This window comes from Pholis gunnellus (assembly GCF_910591455.1).
Source record: "Pholis gunnellus genome assembly, chromosome: 1".
Taxonomy (NCBI): domain Eukaryota; kingdom Metazoa; phylum Chordata; class Actinopteri; order Perciformes; family Pholidae; genus Pholis; species Pholis gunnellus.
This window is the reverse complement of record NC_136528.1, coordinates 3,994,790-4,016,293: the sequence shown is the minus strand read 5'-3', so window position 1 is coordinate 4,016,293 and position 21,504 is coordinate 3,994,790. Positions and strand designations below refer to the sequence as shown.

General features: G+C 44.9%; 1 protein-coding gene across 1 annotated transcript in view; it reads left to right on the top strand.

The window, feature by feature from the left end:
- Positions 1–914: 914 nt before the first annotated feature.
- Positions 915–21,504, top strand: part of chsy1 (chondroitin sulfate synthase 1) — a 42,141-nt gene continuing 21,551 nt past the window's right edge. Inside the window, exons 1-3 of the mRNA XM_079161763.1 lie at positions 915–1,103; positions 1,243–1,595; positions 4,860–5,355. Coding sequence (XP_079017889.1) covers positions 1,285–1,595; positions 4,860–5,355 — 807 coding nt within the window. The 5' untranslated portion in view covers positions 915–1,103; positions 1,243–1,284. The remainder of the gene's footprint in view (positions 1,104–1,242; positions 1,596–4,859; positions 5,356–21,504) is intronic.

The following is a 21,504-nucleotide window of genomic DNA, read 5'->3' as shown; positions in this document are numbered from 1 at the left end:
AGACCAGAGAGCTGAGTATGGATGTTCTACTTGGGGATCTTTGAAGCACTAAACTGCATACGCTGTTGCAAAATGAATAAACAACAAACAATTCTTAAAACCGTACAAAAATAAAAAAATACAACACACATTATTATAATATGCATTCAATTTCATTGTTACACGTTCACAATGAATTTCTTAGTTGCTTCACAGGATTTGTTTATAATGTTTTTCATATAACGTGAACGCAGCACCGTTCAATCAAACTCCGGGGGTGGGGGGGGGCGGGGGGCAGGATGGACCAGTGCAAAAGTAATTGGGTCTATGGTAAAAGTTACTACTACTACTACTACTACTCCCAGGGTGCATTTCTGCCAGATTCATCCAATCACCGATCTCACAATTATGTCACATGGGACGTAAACGACGGGTGGAAGTTATTCACTATTTTGGGTCTTTTCTTGTTGAATTCAGCCACTATGGAGCCGTGTTTTGCTAACAGCAGCAACAGCGACGCGTTTCGAATTCGCTACCGCGCCTCAGACTGGATTCTTCTCCATGGCAACGGCGGCTGAGGCTCATGGGTATTGTAGTATTTCTAGCTGTTCGCCAAATTAAAAGGATTGATACAACATAATTTCCCAGAAACAAAGTTGAAATTAAATCAGGTGGCCCTACCGTTTACATATATGATCGTTACATTATCTGTCAGTCTGTGTGTCTATCGTAAGCGACACAAAGGACACTGAGAAAGGTAAAAAAAAGAGACGGGAATGCAGAATGGTGAAACGTACTTCCGGCCCCTCCCACCTCGAAGAGATTCACCCATGATCCACCAAGCCAGCCAGTCAGAGCGCTTCTACGGAAAGCCGCTGGGTCAAACCACTGCTTGGTTAAACCCCCCTTCGCAATCAGCGATCTCGACAGTCCGACATTCTTCCAATGGCAAGATAATGGTGAGAATGGGGCCGCTATTCAAGGCGAAGAAAAAAGCTGCTGCATTTGTCGATCGGCGTTGAACTTTTCCGATGGTCGCTAAGGACCGACGGCTGGATGAGCAGAGGAAGCAGCGGCAGAGAAGGGTTCAGGTGGCCGCTTCAAGGAGACCGCTGTGATGCTACGTAGGCAACTGAAAGAAAAGGGCTTTTCTACTATGAGAGAGTGTGTGTGTGAGCAACAGAGGAGCCCTACCCGTCTCCCTTTTCTTCTTTTAATTTAATTTTTTTTTATATTTTGGTTATCGTTTTGCTGTCTTTTTAGGATACAGCGAGGATACACAGTGAGCTGGTGAAGTTTTGGGGAATGGCAGGTCGAAGCCGAAGAGCATGGTTTAGTGTTCTGCTGGGACTGGTGGTCGGGTTCACGCTGGCGTCCAGACTCATCCTACCCAAGGCGACGGAGCTGAAGAAAGCGGGACACAAGCGAAAGGCAAACCCGTCCGGCTGTGGGTTGAACGGGGGTCACAGAGCGGAATACAACGGGTTACTATGGCCACTGCAAGATAACGGGTCACCGGCGACCGAGAAACCTGGACCCAGGTCCAATACGTTCCTGTTCGTTGGTGTCATGACTGCTCAGAAATACCTGAACAGCCGAGCGGTGGCGGCTCACAGGTACGTGACGTGTCTCATTCACCCACAATGAGCGTAACGGTAACGGTCCCAACAGTCAGCTCTCTGTGTCCGCGGACCGGAGGGTTCGGCTCACAGCCGCTTCACACGGTGTATCTGTTAGGGAGCTAGCAGCCCGTATTTCTACCATCTCCAGCTGTTCTCGTTGGTCGGGCCCAGCTCCGTTTCTGTCGTTTTAAGGGAATTCACAAGAAAACATGTAACAGTTATGAAACTAGTGCTGCGTGATTGGTCTGAAACGACTAGAACACTTCTAACGGCTGACTCTCCTTTTTATGTCGCTTTAAGGTTTAAGGTAAGCTTATCAAAGTCCTCTATCAGCACCAGAAGTATTGAGGACCACAGTGTCCCTCTTCATTGAAGCAACACGACCGTAAACACTGAGCATTATATGTTGTTTTTTTCCATCAAATGGGAATATTCTACATGTCTGCTTCATCCTTTCCGACACATTTCTCCAAACTTCTTTGTAAACTTTGGGTTAGAACTACAACTTGCATTGCCAATCAGTCAGTTGATTATTTCTCCAGTTAATCAATTAATCATTTAGTCTATAAAATAGAGAAATGACACAATCACAATCTCCCAGAGCCCAAGGTGACCTGCAAATATCTTGTTTTATCAGTTCAGAATCTCAAATGTGTTCAGTCAGAATGTTGGACGGTCTTTCTTTACAAATGACTTGAATGACTTGTGGATTATTCGTCTCCCAAGTGACTAGGTCAGGCTCACCGTGGCACATAAGGTCCAGGGCTTCATGCCTCCCAGGGTTACTCAAACCTTCAGCCAGCCTGATGGGATCCCATCAGAGCTGTGTCCTCACTGCTCCACAGAGTCCCACTGAGGACCTGCTCTGTTTCTGATGCTTCCACTGAACATCTTCTGGGCCCTCAGACAGAAGCTCGTGACTTGAACATAGCAGGAGTCAGCAATGATAGTCATTGCTGACTCCTGCTATGTTCAAGTCCCACAAATAAGAGTTTGCCTCAAAAACTAGCAGATCTCTATATTATGAGAGAGGCCTGTTGATTGGGTTTCTAGTTTCAATAAGGACCCATCTGGACTGTGCTGTCAATGACCAGTCCATCAGCAGCAGACACCGATGAGTTGTTTATTCTGTTAAAACGGTTCTTTCAATTTCCTCTCAACAACGGTTGGAATGAATGCTTATTATTTTAGGCTTTAGCTTGAATCATCATGTAGGCTAAGAGGAGACGTATCGCTGCTTCTACATGGCAGACGTGTGGGATCATTGTGAATGAAATCCACAGATGAGTCAGCATTTGTGCACTTCATGTTCCCTTGTCTCAAAGTCAGTGGGTTATTTGAATGTGTTTTTGATTATTCTACGATATAGAATGGGTCGGTAAACGGCCCTCTGGTAAAGGTAGAAGCTTTGATGTGTCTGCTAACAAGTGTCTAAATGAGACGTCCTCGCATGCCGAACACGAGTCCTTCTTTGAGCTTAAAGGTGGAGACGTGAAGTCATGTGACCGTGGTGGAGTTCCTCTATAGGCTAACGTTAGCTTAGATGTCTACCTTTTTTTAAATACACGTTATACTTTTAACTTCTGCTGATTGCGTTCACACTTCAGAAGTCATAAACGTGGTGTTCGTTTGTGAAGAATATCTTGCTGAACGAAACGTATACGTATCAAAAACGAGTTTATTTTGTGCAATAACCCAATGGAATCATCCCCTTGTCTTTTTGTTGAGGGAACAGTGTGATGCTGACTAACTAACTCCATCCTCTTAACATGAGACCACCACGTACTGACCCATGTTGATGAATGTCTGTGTTGCTCCTCAGGTCACTCATTCTTATTCTTTTAGTAGAGGAACCGCCACACATCAGTCTTAGGGGTTGTTAAAGCTTGTTAAAGGACAGCGTCAGCGTTTCTCCACCGTGACTCTAAACATTTCCCATCGCTTATATTCATGCAAGGAAAGGCCTGACTCCTAGCTTTATCAGTCCTCCTGCTCTGCTGCAGCTCCTCATGGTGCTCACACACTGTCTGTCTAATAGGAAGTATTTAAGAGAGCTGACGGGACAGTCACACATCTGCTGTCCATCAGCTTTTACTGGCTTTATTGTCCTCCTCCAATAGTGAAGAAGGTGAATGGGATCTGATAGAAACGTGCCTCACAGAGCGACTTTTTATTTCCACATATTTGATCATCTCCAAACTTGATCTACGACAAGAGTTTGACTTTGTGGAGTCTGTTGTTTGCTGCGGTGTATCTACGAGTATGTCGGCTCACCCCTGCCTGGTTTAGCTGGGGCTGCGTTGTTTTTTTGGGGCTGTCAACGAATCTACACAAGCTATTTGTGACTGTGCGTCAGGAGACGTGTTAGAATTGAGAAGTAAAGTTACGACATGCACAGGCATGTGTGTGGTGCACAAACATGCATTTTTAGGGGTTTCTCACAATGTCATTGTCGTGGACGTTCTGTCAAACCACTGGAAGCAAACATTATGTCTGTAGGCCTCCCTCCAAAGTATGGCTGGGCGATAATAGTTCAATATGATAATTTATCGTCTTGTGATGAAATCATACATCATGATATCTTGATCATGACACAGTAGCATCGAGTAAGTTGATAAAAACAAGCACATTCGAACACAAGTTACTGAGAAAACCAGAAATATGTTGAGGGAATATCATTTGAAGATTGTGTTTTTGTTTTACATCAGACTCAACATTACCACTCTGTTCAATGTGATCAACAAACTGTTAAATAACGTTAACGTTCTCAATGAAATGAGAAAATAGTCAGTTCTATTCATTTGTCAAGTATTTCATTTACACAGGAAAATATGAAACCATGTGGTTATTTCATAGAGACTTTATATTTACTGGATCACCAGAAAACATGCTACATCATATATATATATATATATATATATATATATATATATAAAATGACATGTGGACCACATCTGCATACACAGACAGCCAGTGTAGTGAGTACAGACCCACAGAGCATCCCATTCAGCTTTAACGCTTTGTACAGAGTACAGCAACTGAGACAACCAAAGGCAGTCTAGTATCTAACGAGAAGTGCGGGAGGCATTAAGTGCAGAGTAATGTAGAGAGTATACAGACTGAACAGTACATCGTAATGTAGAGTAAACTGTAAGGAGTGGATATTAATATGCTAGATACTTGTTTCCTGTTATTACATGTTACAGATAATTCCACTTGTGTTTTCTGACTCCATCCGTTTGTCTTTGTGTGTTACAGGACATGGGCACAGAGCATTCCAGGTCGCGTGGAGTTCTTCTCCAGTGAGGGCTCTGACACCTCCATACCTATTCCCGTTGTGGCCCTGAAGAATGTGGATGACTCGTACCCACCGCAGAAAAAGTCCTTCATGATGCTGAAGTACATGCACGACCATTACCTGGACAAGTACGAGTGGTTCATGAGGGCCGATGACGACGTCTACATCAAGAGTGAGAAGCTGGAGGGCTTCCTGCGCAGCCTCAACAGTAGCGAGGCCGTCTTCCTGGGCCAAACGGGCATGGGGGCCCGGGACGAGCTGGGGAAACTGGCCCTGGAGCCCGGAGAGAACTTCTGCATGGGGGGGCCAGGGGTCATCATGAGCCGCGAGGTCCTCAAGAGGATGGTGCCCCACATCAGAGAGTGTCTACAGGAGATGTACACCACCCATGAGGACGTGGAGGTGGGCCGGTGTGTCAGGAGGTTTGCCGGGGTCCAGTGTGTCTGGTCCTATGAGGTAAGACGGTTTCATTTTGTGCCCTTATCATATTCTTTAATGTCGTTCGCTCGATTCAAGACTTAAGGACACTGACATAGAAAAGTATGGATTTGTAAACTGTGCACACCACAGACAGCACAGTGTCTTTGCTGTCTGTGCCTTTGCTGTCTGTGACTTTGCTGTCTGTGCTGCTGTATGCGTGACATAAAACCATCATCCAGCACATGTGTGTAAATTGTCCTGGCAAAACATTGGCTATAAGACAGTGATCGGCCAATCAGCTGATGGGTCGGTGCATCTCTAGTTTCAACGGTTGTTTTCCCGCTGGATAGATTTGTGTCTTTTTAAGTGCAATAAGAGATCAGAGGCTGTGTGATTTGATCTCTGTGTAATCTAATTATGACCGCTGTAAGGTCGCACTGCTCCTTGTTTCTGAAGCGTGATGATCCTGCCCTGTGGGCCGACCTTTGACCTGGGCTTTTGGAATAGCATTCCATTGGCTGGTACACTCACTGAGTCCTGCCTTCACTGTTGTGTGATGTTTACACAACACGGTGTTGTGTAGTTTAGATCTCACGTATGTTGCCTTTCAAGTGGTTTGATTGCTTGCACATAAATGAGTCACCGCTGAGGCACGCAGTCATAAACTAATATTCTATTCATAGCAATTTGCATATGAATCAAGGGTGGAAAACACCTGGCATGTGTTCGTTCAAAGAGTGACGTAGAGGCTGAGAAGTGAGAGAAAAGAAGAGCACTTCCTGCTTCACACTCGCTGCAGCATTTAGTCACTGTTGAGACTTGTCACTTGTGTGTGTTGTCACTGTAGGCCATGAGAGGAGCCATTACACACACACACACACACACACACACACACACACACACACACACACACACACACACACACACACACACACACACACACACACACACACACACACACACACACACACACACACACACTAACCACGTCAGCCCATCACAGAGGCCCCATGTTGGGACAGAGTTGTGAACGACCAGCCTGTTCTCTGACAGGTCTGGACATGTGACGGAGACCTGTTGCTCATATGGCCGATGTTCACATGAACCACAGCCCTCTGCCACTAATGAATGAATGAGGTGACTAAATCAGATCTTTTTTGTGTGCTCAACTTGAGCCTCAAGCTTTTGTATTTGTTTTAGAGCGCTGTGACCTGTTGCCCTTTCGGAAAATGTTTGTTCAGTGTTCGTACATTGTAATACTGAAGTGTTTAAAGTGATACCTGTTTTCATTATGACAGAAGTGTACTAAAGTTTCCAGAGGTCAAATGCTACCTCAGTCTGTCTTTGACGCCTCACTACTGGAGTATTAGTGAAGAGTGTCAGTGTGCAGTCACACGTGTTCATTTCAAAGTGTCAAGAAATGTAACTTCTTTATTTTACCGACAGATGTAGATTATGGTTGCCTTTTAGAATTCATAATAATTACAGATATTTGTGTTATTTATGTTATAAAATGTAGTTTTTGGTTTCAGTAAGGAGAGAAATGGCATTATTCTTTGAAGGTAAAATGTTTGATCTATTTCATGCATAAAGTTGGTGCCTTAGCTCGATAGCTTAAGATCATGGCCAGAATGCACCAAAGTGCATCATTAACAATAAATCCCTTTGTGCCTTCACTAAAAGAGATGTGTGATCCAATAACTAACTAAATGTGAGGTGGAGTGAATCCACTATGTTCTAGTCACATTTTAAATTTCAGCACTCCGATGATTATCGGGATAATATCGTGAATCGCACTTCTTTTGGTCGGGATAATCATGACATGACACTTTCACATCGTTCCGTGCCTCGTCAGCAGACAGACAGGCGTGCTCATGCCAGAAAAAGACACAGGAAGTCAGCCACCCACACTCATGAGCGATGCCTCGGCATGCTGGCATCTGACAACACCCTCCCCCTCCTGTTTCTGAACACTGAGTGCTGCTTTTCATTATGCCCGTATGATTATGATGATGATAACATCTGATATGAGTGAGTCTGGTATACCCTCAGCTCTGTCTCTCCTCAGCAGTGCCTTTGCATGGTTCTAAAAGTAGGCCCCACCATGTTTACACTCACTATTCACAAACACACAGGAATGGATGAGCCTGAATCTCAGCCTGCAGCTCACTGCACATATTGCTAAATATGAGTATGTCAGAAATATATCCTTGACCAGGAATATGATTTATGATATCTGATCACCCTGTGGCCTGCTCACTGTGTGTGGTAGTAATGTCCTTAAGGTGAGCAGTAACCTGCTTTCTTCAGAAGCACTGAGACCATTCCAACAGCACCCTGCATGCCAGCGCACAAACAAGCTCCAACACGGCTAATAATGGGAATCACAAGGCTGCACTGCTGAGAGTCCACCTCCTAATCCTAATTTCTCCTGAGCGGCCTGCAGGCCTACCAAACCCTCTCACTCTGCACTGCTTCATGCACATTCACCCCGCCAACAACAGCACCATTGTACTCTCACCGTACTGCCTCTTTTCTTCAGGACTTACTGCGTTCCCCCTTCCCATCTCAACTCAGTTTGTACATATTGTTACGAATAACATTGGGCTCTCTTTCACAACCAGCTGCACACGACCTCATATCTGATCTGAGCTGCTTCCTCTTCAATCTTAGATACGCAGAGTGGAAGCAGCGGTACACGCAGTATACACTCAAACACGCATGTGTATAGCGCGTAGAGCTGGGAAGTGCTGTGAATGTACAGAACAGTAATATTTGTACACGCGTACTGGTAAGCAGTGGTGACACTGGAACAAACTCGCGTTGTGCGTGCACTCTACAGTATCGTTGTTCCTACAGAACTTTTACATTGTGGAGGATTTCAAAGACGACAAATGCAGAAGAGAAATGTGCATAAAATAATGCAGTTACATGAAGATGAAACAAGAGAGAAAGGCCTCTAGTGTCATGTCGCTACCGGAGCCTTTTACTTCGTCTCTACGTCACTCTCTGCAGTCTGCAAGACTGAAGTCAAAGCTTCAAAACCACAGACCAATAGGAGACATCATGACTACTACGTCCTCTTCTTGTTGACCGTCTATGATTGGTGGCAACTATATGTTCTGTTGTAATCAGTACAGCATCAATCACAGTCTAACTGTCCAGAGACTAGATGATGGGATGAAGGTAGAGTAGGCACAGCATTCATGAAAGGAGAACACAAACTTCCATCACCACCACCAAACTGTCCTGACCCGGAGGTCATTGGGTCTGCTTTTAAATCTCTCAGTGGAAGAACTGTTTAGCCTCGAGCCCCAAACTCACCGAGAGCATTTGACCCGCCCATTCTGAAGTACACCTTTTTGTTTCATCAGTTGTTTGAACCGTTTCTGATTCTGCCTTCCTTTTTTATTGATTTTCTTCATGAATATAGCTGCTTTTCCCTCAATAGTCGTGTATTCTGAAGACGTGACTTTGTGCATGTACTTGGTTTTTGATGGTCTAATGTTTTCAGACTTGATCTGCGGTGGTCGGCATGGAGCGACCTACTGTTCAGCCTGGCTGTCCGGGCACGATGCTGCTGTGTCTGCAGCTGGAATGAAAGTTGCCTGATTAAGAACGGCTCGTTTAACACTTTGGTGTTCGGCCTAAACGGCTTCTTTTTACGACGTGTGCTCTGACGGCCTGGCAGGAGCTTGTGCAAGAGGATCACAACACAGCATGCTGAAGCACACGGCGTTAACACCCTCTATAGCTGTATAGAGCGCTGAGTCCAAAAACCCAGACATGAGTCAGCATTTTTGCACTTCCGCTTCCCTCGTCTCGAAGTTGACATGTTTTTTGAATGTTTTTGGTGAGATGTCTGTGGTTAACACAGGCTGAAGAGATGTTAATGTTTCTGTTTTACAAATTAACAATTACATCAGAAAATATTCCACTGGTGAATTTTGAAGCTTTTAGTCACAAGTACTTTCACAAAAAACGTGGATTCTACAGAGTGACGTTGATTTTTCTGGACTTTCACATCGTGGAAAAAGGCTGTGTGGTGGAATAGACATGTGTATGTCCATGTGGTGTCCAACAACACGGAGGCTCCACAGTCCCAATCATGATGACAAACTCCTTGTGACAAAGGCAGCGCAGACCAGATCCTTTCACAATAAAAGCCCTAGACACATACACTGGCGTACTTAAAGGGATGTCAATAAAATAGCTTACAGTAGTTTAGGCTTTATGAGAGTTGACCTCAGACACACGCTGCTCTGGGTCGATAGCATCCTGGTAGTATTCCAACCTTTTATTAAAAAAGGGTTGCAACTGTCGCAAATTTGCCAATATGAATAGTTTTGATGTGAAATAAGAGGCGAGTATTTAGAACTTTTTTTCGTGTTTATTCGTCCCATTGTGTGTAAAGGCCTTATGAGCCAATGATTACATCTGCTGAACGCACATTTACACGTCGTCAGGCTGAAACGTACAGTCAGAAGTCTGTCCGGTGAAGAGAGTTTGGTGACTTTGTACGACATGTGGCGCTCATACTAGCCATCCTCACAGAAAAAAGAGAGAGAGAGAGAGAGTTTCAGGATCAGAGCATGTTCCTTCATGGGGCCGTTTGTGTGTGATTCTTGGAAAGCTTTGCTCCAGACCAGCTCCCTCATCCTCCCCGGCTGAGGTTCACTCTGGCCCCGTCACTGCAGTGAGAGCCAGGCTCCTCCTCCTCTGTGTCCAGCCCACTGCCAACTCATGCTCCTGCTTTCCTCTTTTTCCTCTAATTGTATGCTTACCAAATCTGCCAGCACTGTTCAAGCAGAATGCAGACATTTCTTTTCCTTTCTTCTTTTCCTTTCTTCTCCATTCACAAAGCCACAGTTTTTACTTTGTATACACTGGTTAACTGGACAATGAAGACAACGTATAGTCCAGTTGGTCTCCCACAACCTCAGGTCTTTGGACTATCAAGTAGTCCATTACATTCCCAACAAAGAAGTACAGAAAGGCAGTCGTGCATGTGGTCCATCTATTGCAGTCATTGGTGTGTTTCTGTGTTTGTTGCTGGTTAGTTGTTGGGTAACACAGGTAGGACAGTGAGACATGGTAAATGTAATATTCATAAACATATTAAATCATATCTGATGACACACAGGGAATGATAATGTTGCCTTTGTCGTGCTTGTAGCTCTTTGTGCCCGGCTCCGTCATGAGGAGACACATTCTATAGACACAGTCTATGAAATGTGTAATATAACTTTTGCCGTAGTATGGAAACGGCTCCTCCCTCTTGTCCCTCAGACTTTGTGCTCTTCCAGTTTGACTTTCTGCTTCCTCCCTCTCTTGTCTCTCTCGTACCCAGAAGCCTGTCTGCTTGGCCAAAGCTGCTGGCTTTTACTGGCACTCTAAAGCTCTGCCACCAGAGGCCTTAGTCATGCTGCTGGACTCCTCCTCCTCCTCCTCCTCCTCCTTCTAACTTTTTCTTTTTCTTCCTCCCCCCTTTTTTCAACTCTGACAAAGTCCTGGCTAGAATTAAACCCCAGGGTGAGCACTCACTGCTGGGAGAATTACAGAAAATGTAAAGAGATAAAAACGGGCAATGTTAAGACACTAAGTACCGACACTGGGCAGTCCTTGGCTTCATTCCAAAAGTAGTAATAATGGTAAAGTGTGATCCAAGTGATTCTGATGCAGTGGACATCCTGCAGGGACGTGAAGGCCTGGTGTGGTCTGGGGTTTGCTCATCACAACCATCTCCAAGTTCAGCCCAGAAGTGGGTTGATCAAGCCATTCTGTGTAGATGGGCTTGTTAAAAGCCTGGCCAGCAGCCCAGGAGCAGGGCCAGCCTCTCTGCAGAGTCAGGTCCAGGGTCAGTCTACAGAGATACTTCTTTTCATATTCAAAGAAAGTCGGATTTCCAAAACAAAGCAGTAGATATACGGATCAGTGATTTGAATGCCTTTATTCATTTCCTGTGTAATTGAATGATTTTCATGTTGGAGTCCAGATGTGCACTAGAGCAGCTGGTTCCTGCTGACCTCAGACTATCAAACTGTGTTCCTGTCAGATGAGCAGCCCTCTCTTGTTTGGTAAATACGTTTTTCATGTATTTTATTGTTCTGGCACTTTAGCTTTACTTTAAATGTTTGCTTTTGCTCACGTAGTGTTTTTGGATTTCTATCCATCAATTTGTGTTGAGATAGTGAGCTTTCAGCTGAGGAGAAGCATGGTTTGAAAGTGTTCTTTGTGGAGCTCTCAGTGATGTAGTATCTAAAGTTCTCCAGTCAAACCATCCTTTATGTGCCCAGATCAAGAAAAACGTATTCACTAACAACACGACTATTTGTATGATTTTGATAGCAGCCAATCAGCGAAAGCGTTTCTATTTAATGCGATCGACATGCGATTGGTCCAAAGTTACATAAATTCAGAGGTGCATGACCACGTGCTGGCTGTGATTACGTCGTTTTCTGGCACGCGTTCCTCGTGCCGGCTTTACTACGTGAGGCGACTGTGGCTGAGTGGAGAGCAGGGTCGTCCTTCAATCAGAGGATCGACGGTTTGATTCCTGGCTTCGCTAGTCACATGTCGATGTGTCCTTGAGCAAGACACTTAACCCCAAAATTGCTCCCGTAGCTGTGCCTACGGGGTGTGAATGTGGCGGGTGGCGTGGTAGCCCCTTCCATCAGCGTGTGTGAATGGGTGAATGATGACATGTAGTGTTATAGAGCTTTGAGTGGAAGACTAGAAAAGAGGCGGTGATTAGCTAGCCGGAGGGACTCACAACTTCCAGTCACATGATGGGTATCGGATGAAGTACTCTTCGGTGGTAATCAACAGAGTGAGGGAGTGTAGAGTGCAATCAGAGCTCCCCATGGGAACAAACGCCGCCGGTTCTCCGTGTTCTGCTGAGGTTAAAAAGCAACAACGAAAATATCCGAATCCCGAAAATTGAAAATCGAATACCTACCCAACGAACGAATAGTCAAATATTGGGGTACGATACCCAGCCCTAATTCAAGCAGACCTTCGAGCTCTTGTTGGATGAGGAGGAAAAAAAGACCACAAAGGAGGTTCTGACTTCGTGTAAATGTCATTCATGTCAACATCTAAGTCATAAATACCAATGAGGGAAAAAAATGACTCCCGACACAGGCGTGTTGTTTGGAAGAGGTGTTGCACATCTCACAGCGCTGACTCAGGCCTGAGGCAGCAGCATCACTGACAAGTTTCACTTTGAACTCTGAGGAAGTGAAGTGAAACAAGCAGCGTGGCAACATGTGTTTAGTGGCAGCTTGTGTTGTGTTCTCTTATTATTTGGCTGATAATATACTGATGTGTACGGTTACCACTGTTTTGAAGTATAAATGTGCTGATTTTGTCGTGTGTGTGTGTGTCATTGTTAGTCACATATTGAAGGTATTGATTCTGGCATATTCAGGCTTCCAATATCATTCTTAAAGTTTGTAACACTGGAGGAATTTAACTCTTCACCACTAATGCAACGTATTTAGAAGAAAGTGGTTGTCATCAGTTCACGTTCAGGTTCCTCAAGTGACTCTAACATCATCCTGTCCATCATCTTTCAGAGAGTCGTGATCGTGTTCAGCTCTCAGCTGAAGAGACGGTTTGTGTAAGTTACAAAGGGGATGCCAGAGGCAGGACTGACAGCCCTTACTGTCGTGGCCTGGGGCATGCTGTGGTTGTCTCATTTATTCCTTTACGTGTTTGACTCTTTAGCCCCTGCATGTTTCTTACTCTGACGTTTCTGGGACTTGGAGTGGTTGTATCAGCGTTGGTTCGTGTGGAGGGTCTCTGGGGGCCATGCATCGTGCCTGGAATGTTAGATATGTTGTTCCAGCTCAGGCGTCTCAGGTAGTTGCGATGTGCCGCTGTGTAAGCAGTGGAGCTTTGGATCTGTCCATAAATTCGACCTCCCTGCCTGTGTTTTCATTCCGCTGTTCGACCATTATCACCTCTGCCTGTCCATCACTGCTCCGTGACACTTGGTCCTGATTGGACGTCAGTCAGTGTCGTATACTTATGTTATATAATGCCGCTAAGGTTTTGTTTTATGAGTCGCAGTAGATGAAGCCTGTTTTATTTTGTTCATCTGATGGCAGTTTAACAGCCTTTTAAATGAACCTTTGTGGATCTAAGATGAGGACGGGTTCTGCCACTGCATGCCTTACTTCTTGTCTCAATGTTTGCTTTTATCCAAAGCGACTTACAATAAGTGTATTCAACAGAACTACTCGTCACCAGAAGTCAGAGCAGTGTAGCAGTACGAGCACGGACCCTCAGCAGCTGTTACCGGTGCCATGGTACCGGCGCCATGGTACCGGCGCCATGGTACCGGCGAGCTCCAGCAATGATAAAGATGTCGCTGTGTAAACGTTAGGATCGTGGGTAGTTTTGTGTATAAATGTAAAGTCAGTTTAATACAGTCAGTTGTAAGTTGTAGAGATTCTTATCGGATCAGTCTATAAACACTGGTTTCCTCTTGCAGTGCAACAAAAAACAAAGAGCAACAGTCTTTCCCTTTTTATTTTTGTATTCATAAACTGCATGGATGAATACATGAATACCCCAACGCGTGACGCTCTTCCTCCTTGTCTCAGAGCAGCTCTGTCTGCTACTCGTCCTCCCAGCAGATAAAGCAGAGCTAAGCTCCGCTGCTGACGTTGGCCTACATTGCGCTGACCAGTAAGCCTTAATCTTTATCCAGCCAGGATGTATTTGTTTGTCTACGTCGATCCGCCGCCCGTCAGCCTCTAAACACTCACGTATTGTTGTGCTTCTATGTTGGAAACTTGAGTTCGTAGAGTGGAGTGTGTAGTAGATATGTTGGCTCGCCACACTCCTGATAACTCTTCTGCTCTACTCCAGCCCGACGTCTGTTCAGTGAGGATTTGTTATAAGTGTTAGGATTTGCTAGTTGCCGTCTTCACACGCCATCGGCGCGCACAGTGGGAGAGCAGTCGACACGTAGCGTCCTCCTTCAACACACTGTGTGCAGGCTAGCATGCTTGCTCAAAAATCCTGTTCATGTAGGAGCGCTCTCTGTATTTTCATCTCCCCAACTTCACTTTACTTGGTTTCATTGTGGCTTCTCACTGAACTAAAATAATAAAGTCTCTCTCAATCGCTCAATCTTCATGTAGTATATAGTGTCCAAATGTCTGTGTCACGTCCCCTCCAGATGTTTTGTTCCTCAGGAACAGCTGCACCGACCCTCTCACAGCAGGACGGAGCTTAAACCTGTCGTGCCTGTAACGGGCAGCATGATGTGCATCTCACCAACCAGATCACTAAAACAATGTTAGACCGATACATAAATGTAGTGTTAAGGCTTTTAGTCCAACCTGTTTGCATGCGGTCACATCTTAGTCTTTATAGTTCCACTCAGTTCCTGGTAACCAAGACTCGAACCTAGACCGGGTACAAATTACATTCAGTCCAGCTGCGTCCCACAGGGTCTCATATTGCCACTATTGACTGGTCTATGTGCATATGTCTGATATCAGCTCTCTAACGTCCTCGTCACAGGAAAACCTGATAGCTTTTAGCAGCAGATCTGAGGAGGAAGTTGAGGTGTTATTTATTTAATCAGGCTGTGTCAGTGTTGCTGTTGCTCAGGTCTTATTATTCTCTGGTCTATTATTATAGAGTCTGACTGTGATGGACTTCCTTCTGGATCACGCCTCCTTTAAATATGTTCCGGGTTTCGGATCAGGTCAAAACATTTCCGGTTTATTTGAGCGCATCACTAAGTCCAGAAGGGTTGCCACTAACTACCAATTTTGTCTATGAGTCTATCAACTATTGTATTGAGTAGTCAATCCATTTAAACCATTTATTTTCCTCAAAAACAAACCATGATTGAATGTTTCCTTTTAAGTTTATTTTATTTTGACAAACTGGAGACTGTAATTATGTGATGCAGCACAATACAAATCAAAATATGCAGCTCAGTAAAGTCCTTTTGCTGGTGTGTTTGTCTCAGCACAAGCTTAGCACAGACGGTCGGCGGGTGTGTTCTAAGGGGGCAGGTGGGGTGAGCTGTGGCATGTCGGTAGACCGGGTGCCGTATTGTTTTGTGTCACACCATGGCACCGCCTGTAGTTTGACCTGTTGCCAGCCAAGTTTCCCTTCAAACACTAACCCAATGGAATCTGTAAGCAGGCAGACCGCTTCATGGCTTTATGAAAGGACAACCAAAAAAAAACTGTTTTCACTTACAATATTGATGTAGACGCATTTTCATCCTTGTAGTCATTGATTATGCTGATTCAGCACAGCAGCCCTAAACTCCAGTTCAGTCACTAGTGTTGCTGATTCAGATGCTTTAGCTGATTTGGGGTTTTTTTTTGATCGGCAAATGAAAAGTAAATGACTTCATGATGAAAATATTGCTCGCCGCATCCCCAGTCTTGAGATGATGTAACGGGCGGTAAGCAGGCAGCTGGGCCCCGAGGCTGCTCCGTCCACCGTGCTCGATCCATCGCGACACCCATCACAGTCGATCACAGTGGTGGTTCTAAGCCTCCAGCATCCAATTAGAGCAGATTAGTTTCTAAGAGCCTTACAATGACCACACAGGTCCTCACCATGTGTTTCCTCCTCATAGATGGATCACAGAGGAGCTGGCACCGATACCACTTCATGTTCACATCGCCATGGCCTTTTACCTGCATGCCGTGTGTTGTTGTGTGCAGAGGATTTAACATGGATGTTAGAAGGCATATGTCAGAGTGTGGATGCACCTTCATGTCACTGTTCAGTCAGTTGAACTTCACCACTGATGACCACATACTCTCAAATATCTGTATACCTGTTTTACTTCTATAGTTCATGTACAGTGCAGGCAGCAACCCCCGGTCCTGTAAAGAGAAGCCGATGCTTCATGTGTTAAAGCTGCATTCTCTCTAGTGTCCACCAGGGGGCGACTCCTCTGGTTGTATAGAAGTCTATGAGAAAATGACTCTACTTCTCTCTTGATTTATTACCTCAGTAAACATTGTAGACATGAGTTCATGGTCTCAATCTCTAGTTTCAAGTCTTCTTCAATACAGCATGATGTTCATTTAGTAAATGATGGTCCATGTAGCATCAAACAGACCATAAAGCAGGGGATGCTTTAGGGCGGGGCTACACAGTGATTGACAGGTCTCTACCACAAGGTTGTCCGGTCTGGGAGTTGTCTCAGACCGGTCTTACAACTTTAACCCTTTCACTGTGGGTTTTTCAATTCATAGAAGTGTTCCGCTGTTCCACCCACTCTGTGGCGACGACCAAATGGCCAAACTCGAGGCTTCAAAACGTTAGCAAACCAACAGGCGACGTCACGGTCACCACGTCCCCTTCTCATATTCAGCCTATGGTACAGCACGAGCATATAGATTCCTAACTAAGTGTCACAGTGCAGCATAATAACCAGACCAGATATCTTTTGAATTAGTCATTGCACCTGATAGTCGCGCAAATCAATCTCTTCCAGGAAACCTCACTGCAGTAAAGATTCCATTCGCTTTTTATCTTCCTCACAGATGTCCGTGTCTCTCTCTCTCCTAGTCTGTACTACCGAGTACCAATTCACGTGAAATCAAAGGGTGTCAAATTTCTGACCGGTAAGCAGCCATAGTGTGACCGACTCGCTCACCGATCAGCTCGTTGTGCTAACCTCAGCACATGTTGCTGACAGCATACGGCCAAAAGTCTCCGGGGCTTTTGGACTTGTCCACATTATGTTCATCCAGCTACTTTAGCATGAACATCAGCATGTCTAGTATGCAGATACATGATGAAGGGAACAGCCTGTAATGCAACGCGCCCTCACATGTCAGCAGCAGCTCCTGAATGGTGCGCTTGATTCACCGGTCAATGAATTCAGGAATTGTAGGAACAATATGTGCCGTGCACATTTACACACTGATGGAGCAGCATCCTTAACTTCATTCATTAAAACAGGATCAGTTACAGTGTAATGCTAATGAAAGTTTCAGGTAAGATGTTAACCACAGATTCATACAGGAGCATTACTGTATGCATGGAAGCATATCCATATAATCCTTAAAGTCCATTGTTCAAAGAACGCATGCTATCATACCATAAAGTACTTGTTGCCTCATTGAACAGGATTTTCAGTGTTGGATCATTGTTTCGTGTCGGTGCTTCACTAAGCTGCTTTCTTCAGTCCCTTTTGAGGGTCAGTTCACCCAAATGACTAAAAGAGAGAATTCTTTCCTCCCTCTATTAAGTATTCAGATGCTGTTGAAAGTGAAAATACATGTAATGCAATGTAATTCCATCATTATTCATCCAATTGATCAGTTGAAAGAGGTGCAGATCGCTGGTGTAAACAGGACCTTGGCGTGGCCACAGATCGTTTCTAATCCTAGAATAGAACAGAAAAGACTTTATTGTCTATGTTTTGCATGCAAAGACAGAAATGTGTCTTTGGTTTGCATGTGCAAAGTCTGCTATTATAAAGACGTTAAAACGCATCCCATCCAGACAGGACACATTAAAACACAATAGAAGCTACATGATGAGGACTGAATCGATATGAAATGTTGTGAGGAAGCAGGCTGGCTTCAGAAGGACTGTCCTCGCGGATTAATTAAGATATTTGATGGCAACAGGGACAAATGATTTAAAGATGTATATCTCTGTACCTTTTTGCGCTGAGGGCAGCAGCTCAAAGTGGTGATTTATGGGATGGCCGTGGCCATGGTGATAGAACAGGGGCTTGTTAGCAGCCTGTAATCACACTGCCCAGTCCAATTACTTTGTAAGGCTTCGTCTTGCTTAGACACGACTATGCCGAGGTGGGAAGGTCACATTAGAAGAAATGTTGTCCTTGATGAATATTTCCAGTGCTGTGCTGCAGACTGAGGAGATAAGACCATCTCAGGCGGCAGGGCCATGTGACCCAGACGCTGCTCTCTGTAAAGTCAAAATGTTCACGCTGAAAATAATGAACTCGTGCAGATCATACCAAAGTCACCAGCTGTGTACCCTGGACTGAGCAGATCTGTCCTGTATTGTCTTCAAGACTGGACTTCATGTAAGAACATTTTTGTGTTCTTATCTTAACACTCATATGAGTGAAAATCTGACCCCTGACCTCCCTGAGAAGAGTGAAAACACATTTTCCATGTAGAAAAGTCTTCTTCTTACAATGAAGAAATCCTCTCGAGTTCTGATAGATCTGATGACATTGTAGCAGCTAAGCTAACCTCTTCAGGAGCCGCCATTGTTGTTTAGCACCAACAGTCTCCTCTCTGTGAACACACACACACCTAAGCCCCGCCCCTAACAGAAGCTCCTCACAGGACGCTTACGATATTTCATTTTCTGACTTTATTTTTTACTCCCTAATATCTGAATCAGCCCCCAAAGATCCTGTATCGGTCGGGCTCTAGTTAGTGCGAAGTGGTTCTAACATGAGACCCGATGGGTTTACAGTGAACAGACAAACAACAGCCTCCTTTTAAACTCTGAGATATGCGGTGCAGCTTCCTTGTGGCCTGTCTTGGTTTCCTCTCTGGGGATCACAGAAAACGTGTGTGGGTTGTAGCTCTCGTCCAATGTTTTTCAAGATGGGCTGGTGTCTCAGCCAAGCTGGTGGGTGATAACCTAGTCTGGTGCCCCCCCCCCATCTTGAGAGACCAGCGAATCACTGGGGGGCATAAAGAAAATCCAAGAATTGAGGAGGAGGCCTCATAATATATGGAACACAGGTATCCCTCAGTGTGTCAGGAAGAACAGTAAGATCTAGGGGTTGAGACTGTAAGGTGTGCGTTCATGCATATGCACTAAGGAGAAGGAATTCCTGGCTCCTTGAGCTGTGTGTGGCTGTGGGATTAGAAGGCTGTCTTTGTCTGAGAGCTGCAGCAGCTTGGACTTGGGTGGAGGGCTCAGGTTGCTGCTAGAGGAATGGCTGGAGGGGAGAGGTGAGGATGCCTCAGAGAGAGGAAGGGATCAGGGCCCAGAGACAGGGGGACGATTGTCCTCAGGCTTCAAAGCTCCATGTGCAGTATTTCCACATCGATCAATCAGTAACTCATTCATTTTAAGATGTCAGTGGGGGACATCTTCAAATGTCCGAAACCTACTTCATTCACTTCATAGTGATGTAAAACAGTAAAAGCAGCAAATCCTATCATTGAAGACGATGCTACCAGAGAGAGCAGAATGCTGCAGTGGAAAAAAACACAACAGTAATTGGTAACATAAGGCGTTTGTGGACCAAACTGTTCTGGGGACTGCCTGAGAGGAGCCGCCCACTGGGGAGCTCCCCAACAAATACGACCCTCAAGAGCTTTGTTACTGTTCATATTAGCACCGCCGAGTCGTAAGCCACATGTCTCCAGCTGGGACATCGACGAGTTTCAATTGGCCATCTTTCTTTGGCTCAGTGGGTGTGCTTTGTGCTACTGGGTTAGCTCTTGTGCTAATGTTACTATGTTAGCCCTTGTGCTAATGTTACTATGTTAGCCCTTGTGCTAACGTTACTGGGTTAGCCTATGTGCTCCTGGTCTAGCTCTCTGAGCAGCATCTCTTGCTCGTTCTTTGGCTCATAAACGAGTTAACTTCTGGACTTTACTGTGGGTGTGTTGGTCTGTGTTTACGAACTATTGCTTTTGTTTTGTGTGGCTTTTAAAAATGGTTGTAGGGCTGAACGATTTCGATAAAATATCTAATTGCTATTGTGGTTATTTGACCTTATTCTACCTTGATATTTGACACTCAGTTGGTGTGATGACACACTATCAGTGCTTATTTTTTCAGTAAACAACCAGTTAACACCGACATTCTCAGGGAATGACCTTCCATACCTCCTCCTGCTTTTTGGACCTCTGCCAATCACATTCCTGAGTATGTAGCATGACTGAACATGTGATGTACTGTATGTATCAACGAGTAAACCCTCATCTTTTAGATCATTTTCAAAGAGAACACCCTTTTGTGCCGTACACAGCCAGACGATTACATCAGCAGGGTGCCGAGGGGATTTCAGGTGTAGTGTAGCTCAGATTGATTGCATTCTTAGACGATGAATCTTTTAGCTGCAAGGTTGGCAGTCCCAAGGCTGCAGAGGGAGGCTGTCGGACAGAAAAGGAAGGCCATTGGAAACTCGTTAGGCCTTGTGGAGCATGGAGCTGACTGTGCTGACGGGATTCTGTCCCTGATGTTGTCTTATCAGTCTGGTCGGGCCTGAACATGTGATTCATCAACCTCCCCTGTCTGTGGACTGAGATGCAGCTGCAGCAGGCAGATGCTCTGGTACAGTGTCAGTGTAATGCCAGCACGCAGTGTGGTGTCATTTCTATGATGGCGTTGATCTCTAACTGGCACCAGCTCTATTGGCTTATACTCTTTTGAGGCAGTGAGACATTTAGTTGAGGCATGAGTCATTTCATAGCTCCTGTAACAGCTCTGGATTCCACACCAAACATCTTTGTTACTGACATGTCAGGTTTAATAATGTAGTTGTTTTATCACAGCCTGCAGACTGGGCAGCTCGCTCAGGCTGTCTGCCTCATATCCACTGAGAGAGAGAGGGAGCAGCCTATAACACTTGATAATGACATCTATCATGACGTTTCTCCTCACTCCCCAAATAGATCCATCTACAGCTTCCTCACTTTCCCTCTCTCCTTTCTCTCGAACCTGTGCAGACTGTCTAGAAGTGCTCTCAGTTTTTCCATCGTCTCACTCCTTATTCTCTCTGCTCTGCTTTCCTCAGCGGAAATAGTCGTCTCACCAAGTCCACAGGTTTTTTTTTTTTTAAAGAAAAGGGTATGACGAGGTAAATCCTCGTCATACTGGAGATGACTGGAGACTTTTTTATTTTATATCCAAGTGGCTTTCTACTTGTTGCCTTTTCTTCTTCTGTTGCTGTGGGGAGGGATAGCATAGACCTGTAACAGTCCAAGTCTTGATGGTGATGACAGTAGCTGTAAAAGCACTAGTAAAAGTAGCTGTAGTATTAATAGAAGTACAACTTCATTGTATTTATTTGACTACCAAGCAGTTACTTTATTTGGCTTTATTACTTAGAATTAGGACAAAACTTCACCACAGCCAGAGAGAATGTTCATTGACTTCTTTTTCACAGTTAAAGGGCTCCTACGCCCCATTTTCAAGATTCATACATGTTATTCCTATGGTCTAAGAAAGTCCAAATAT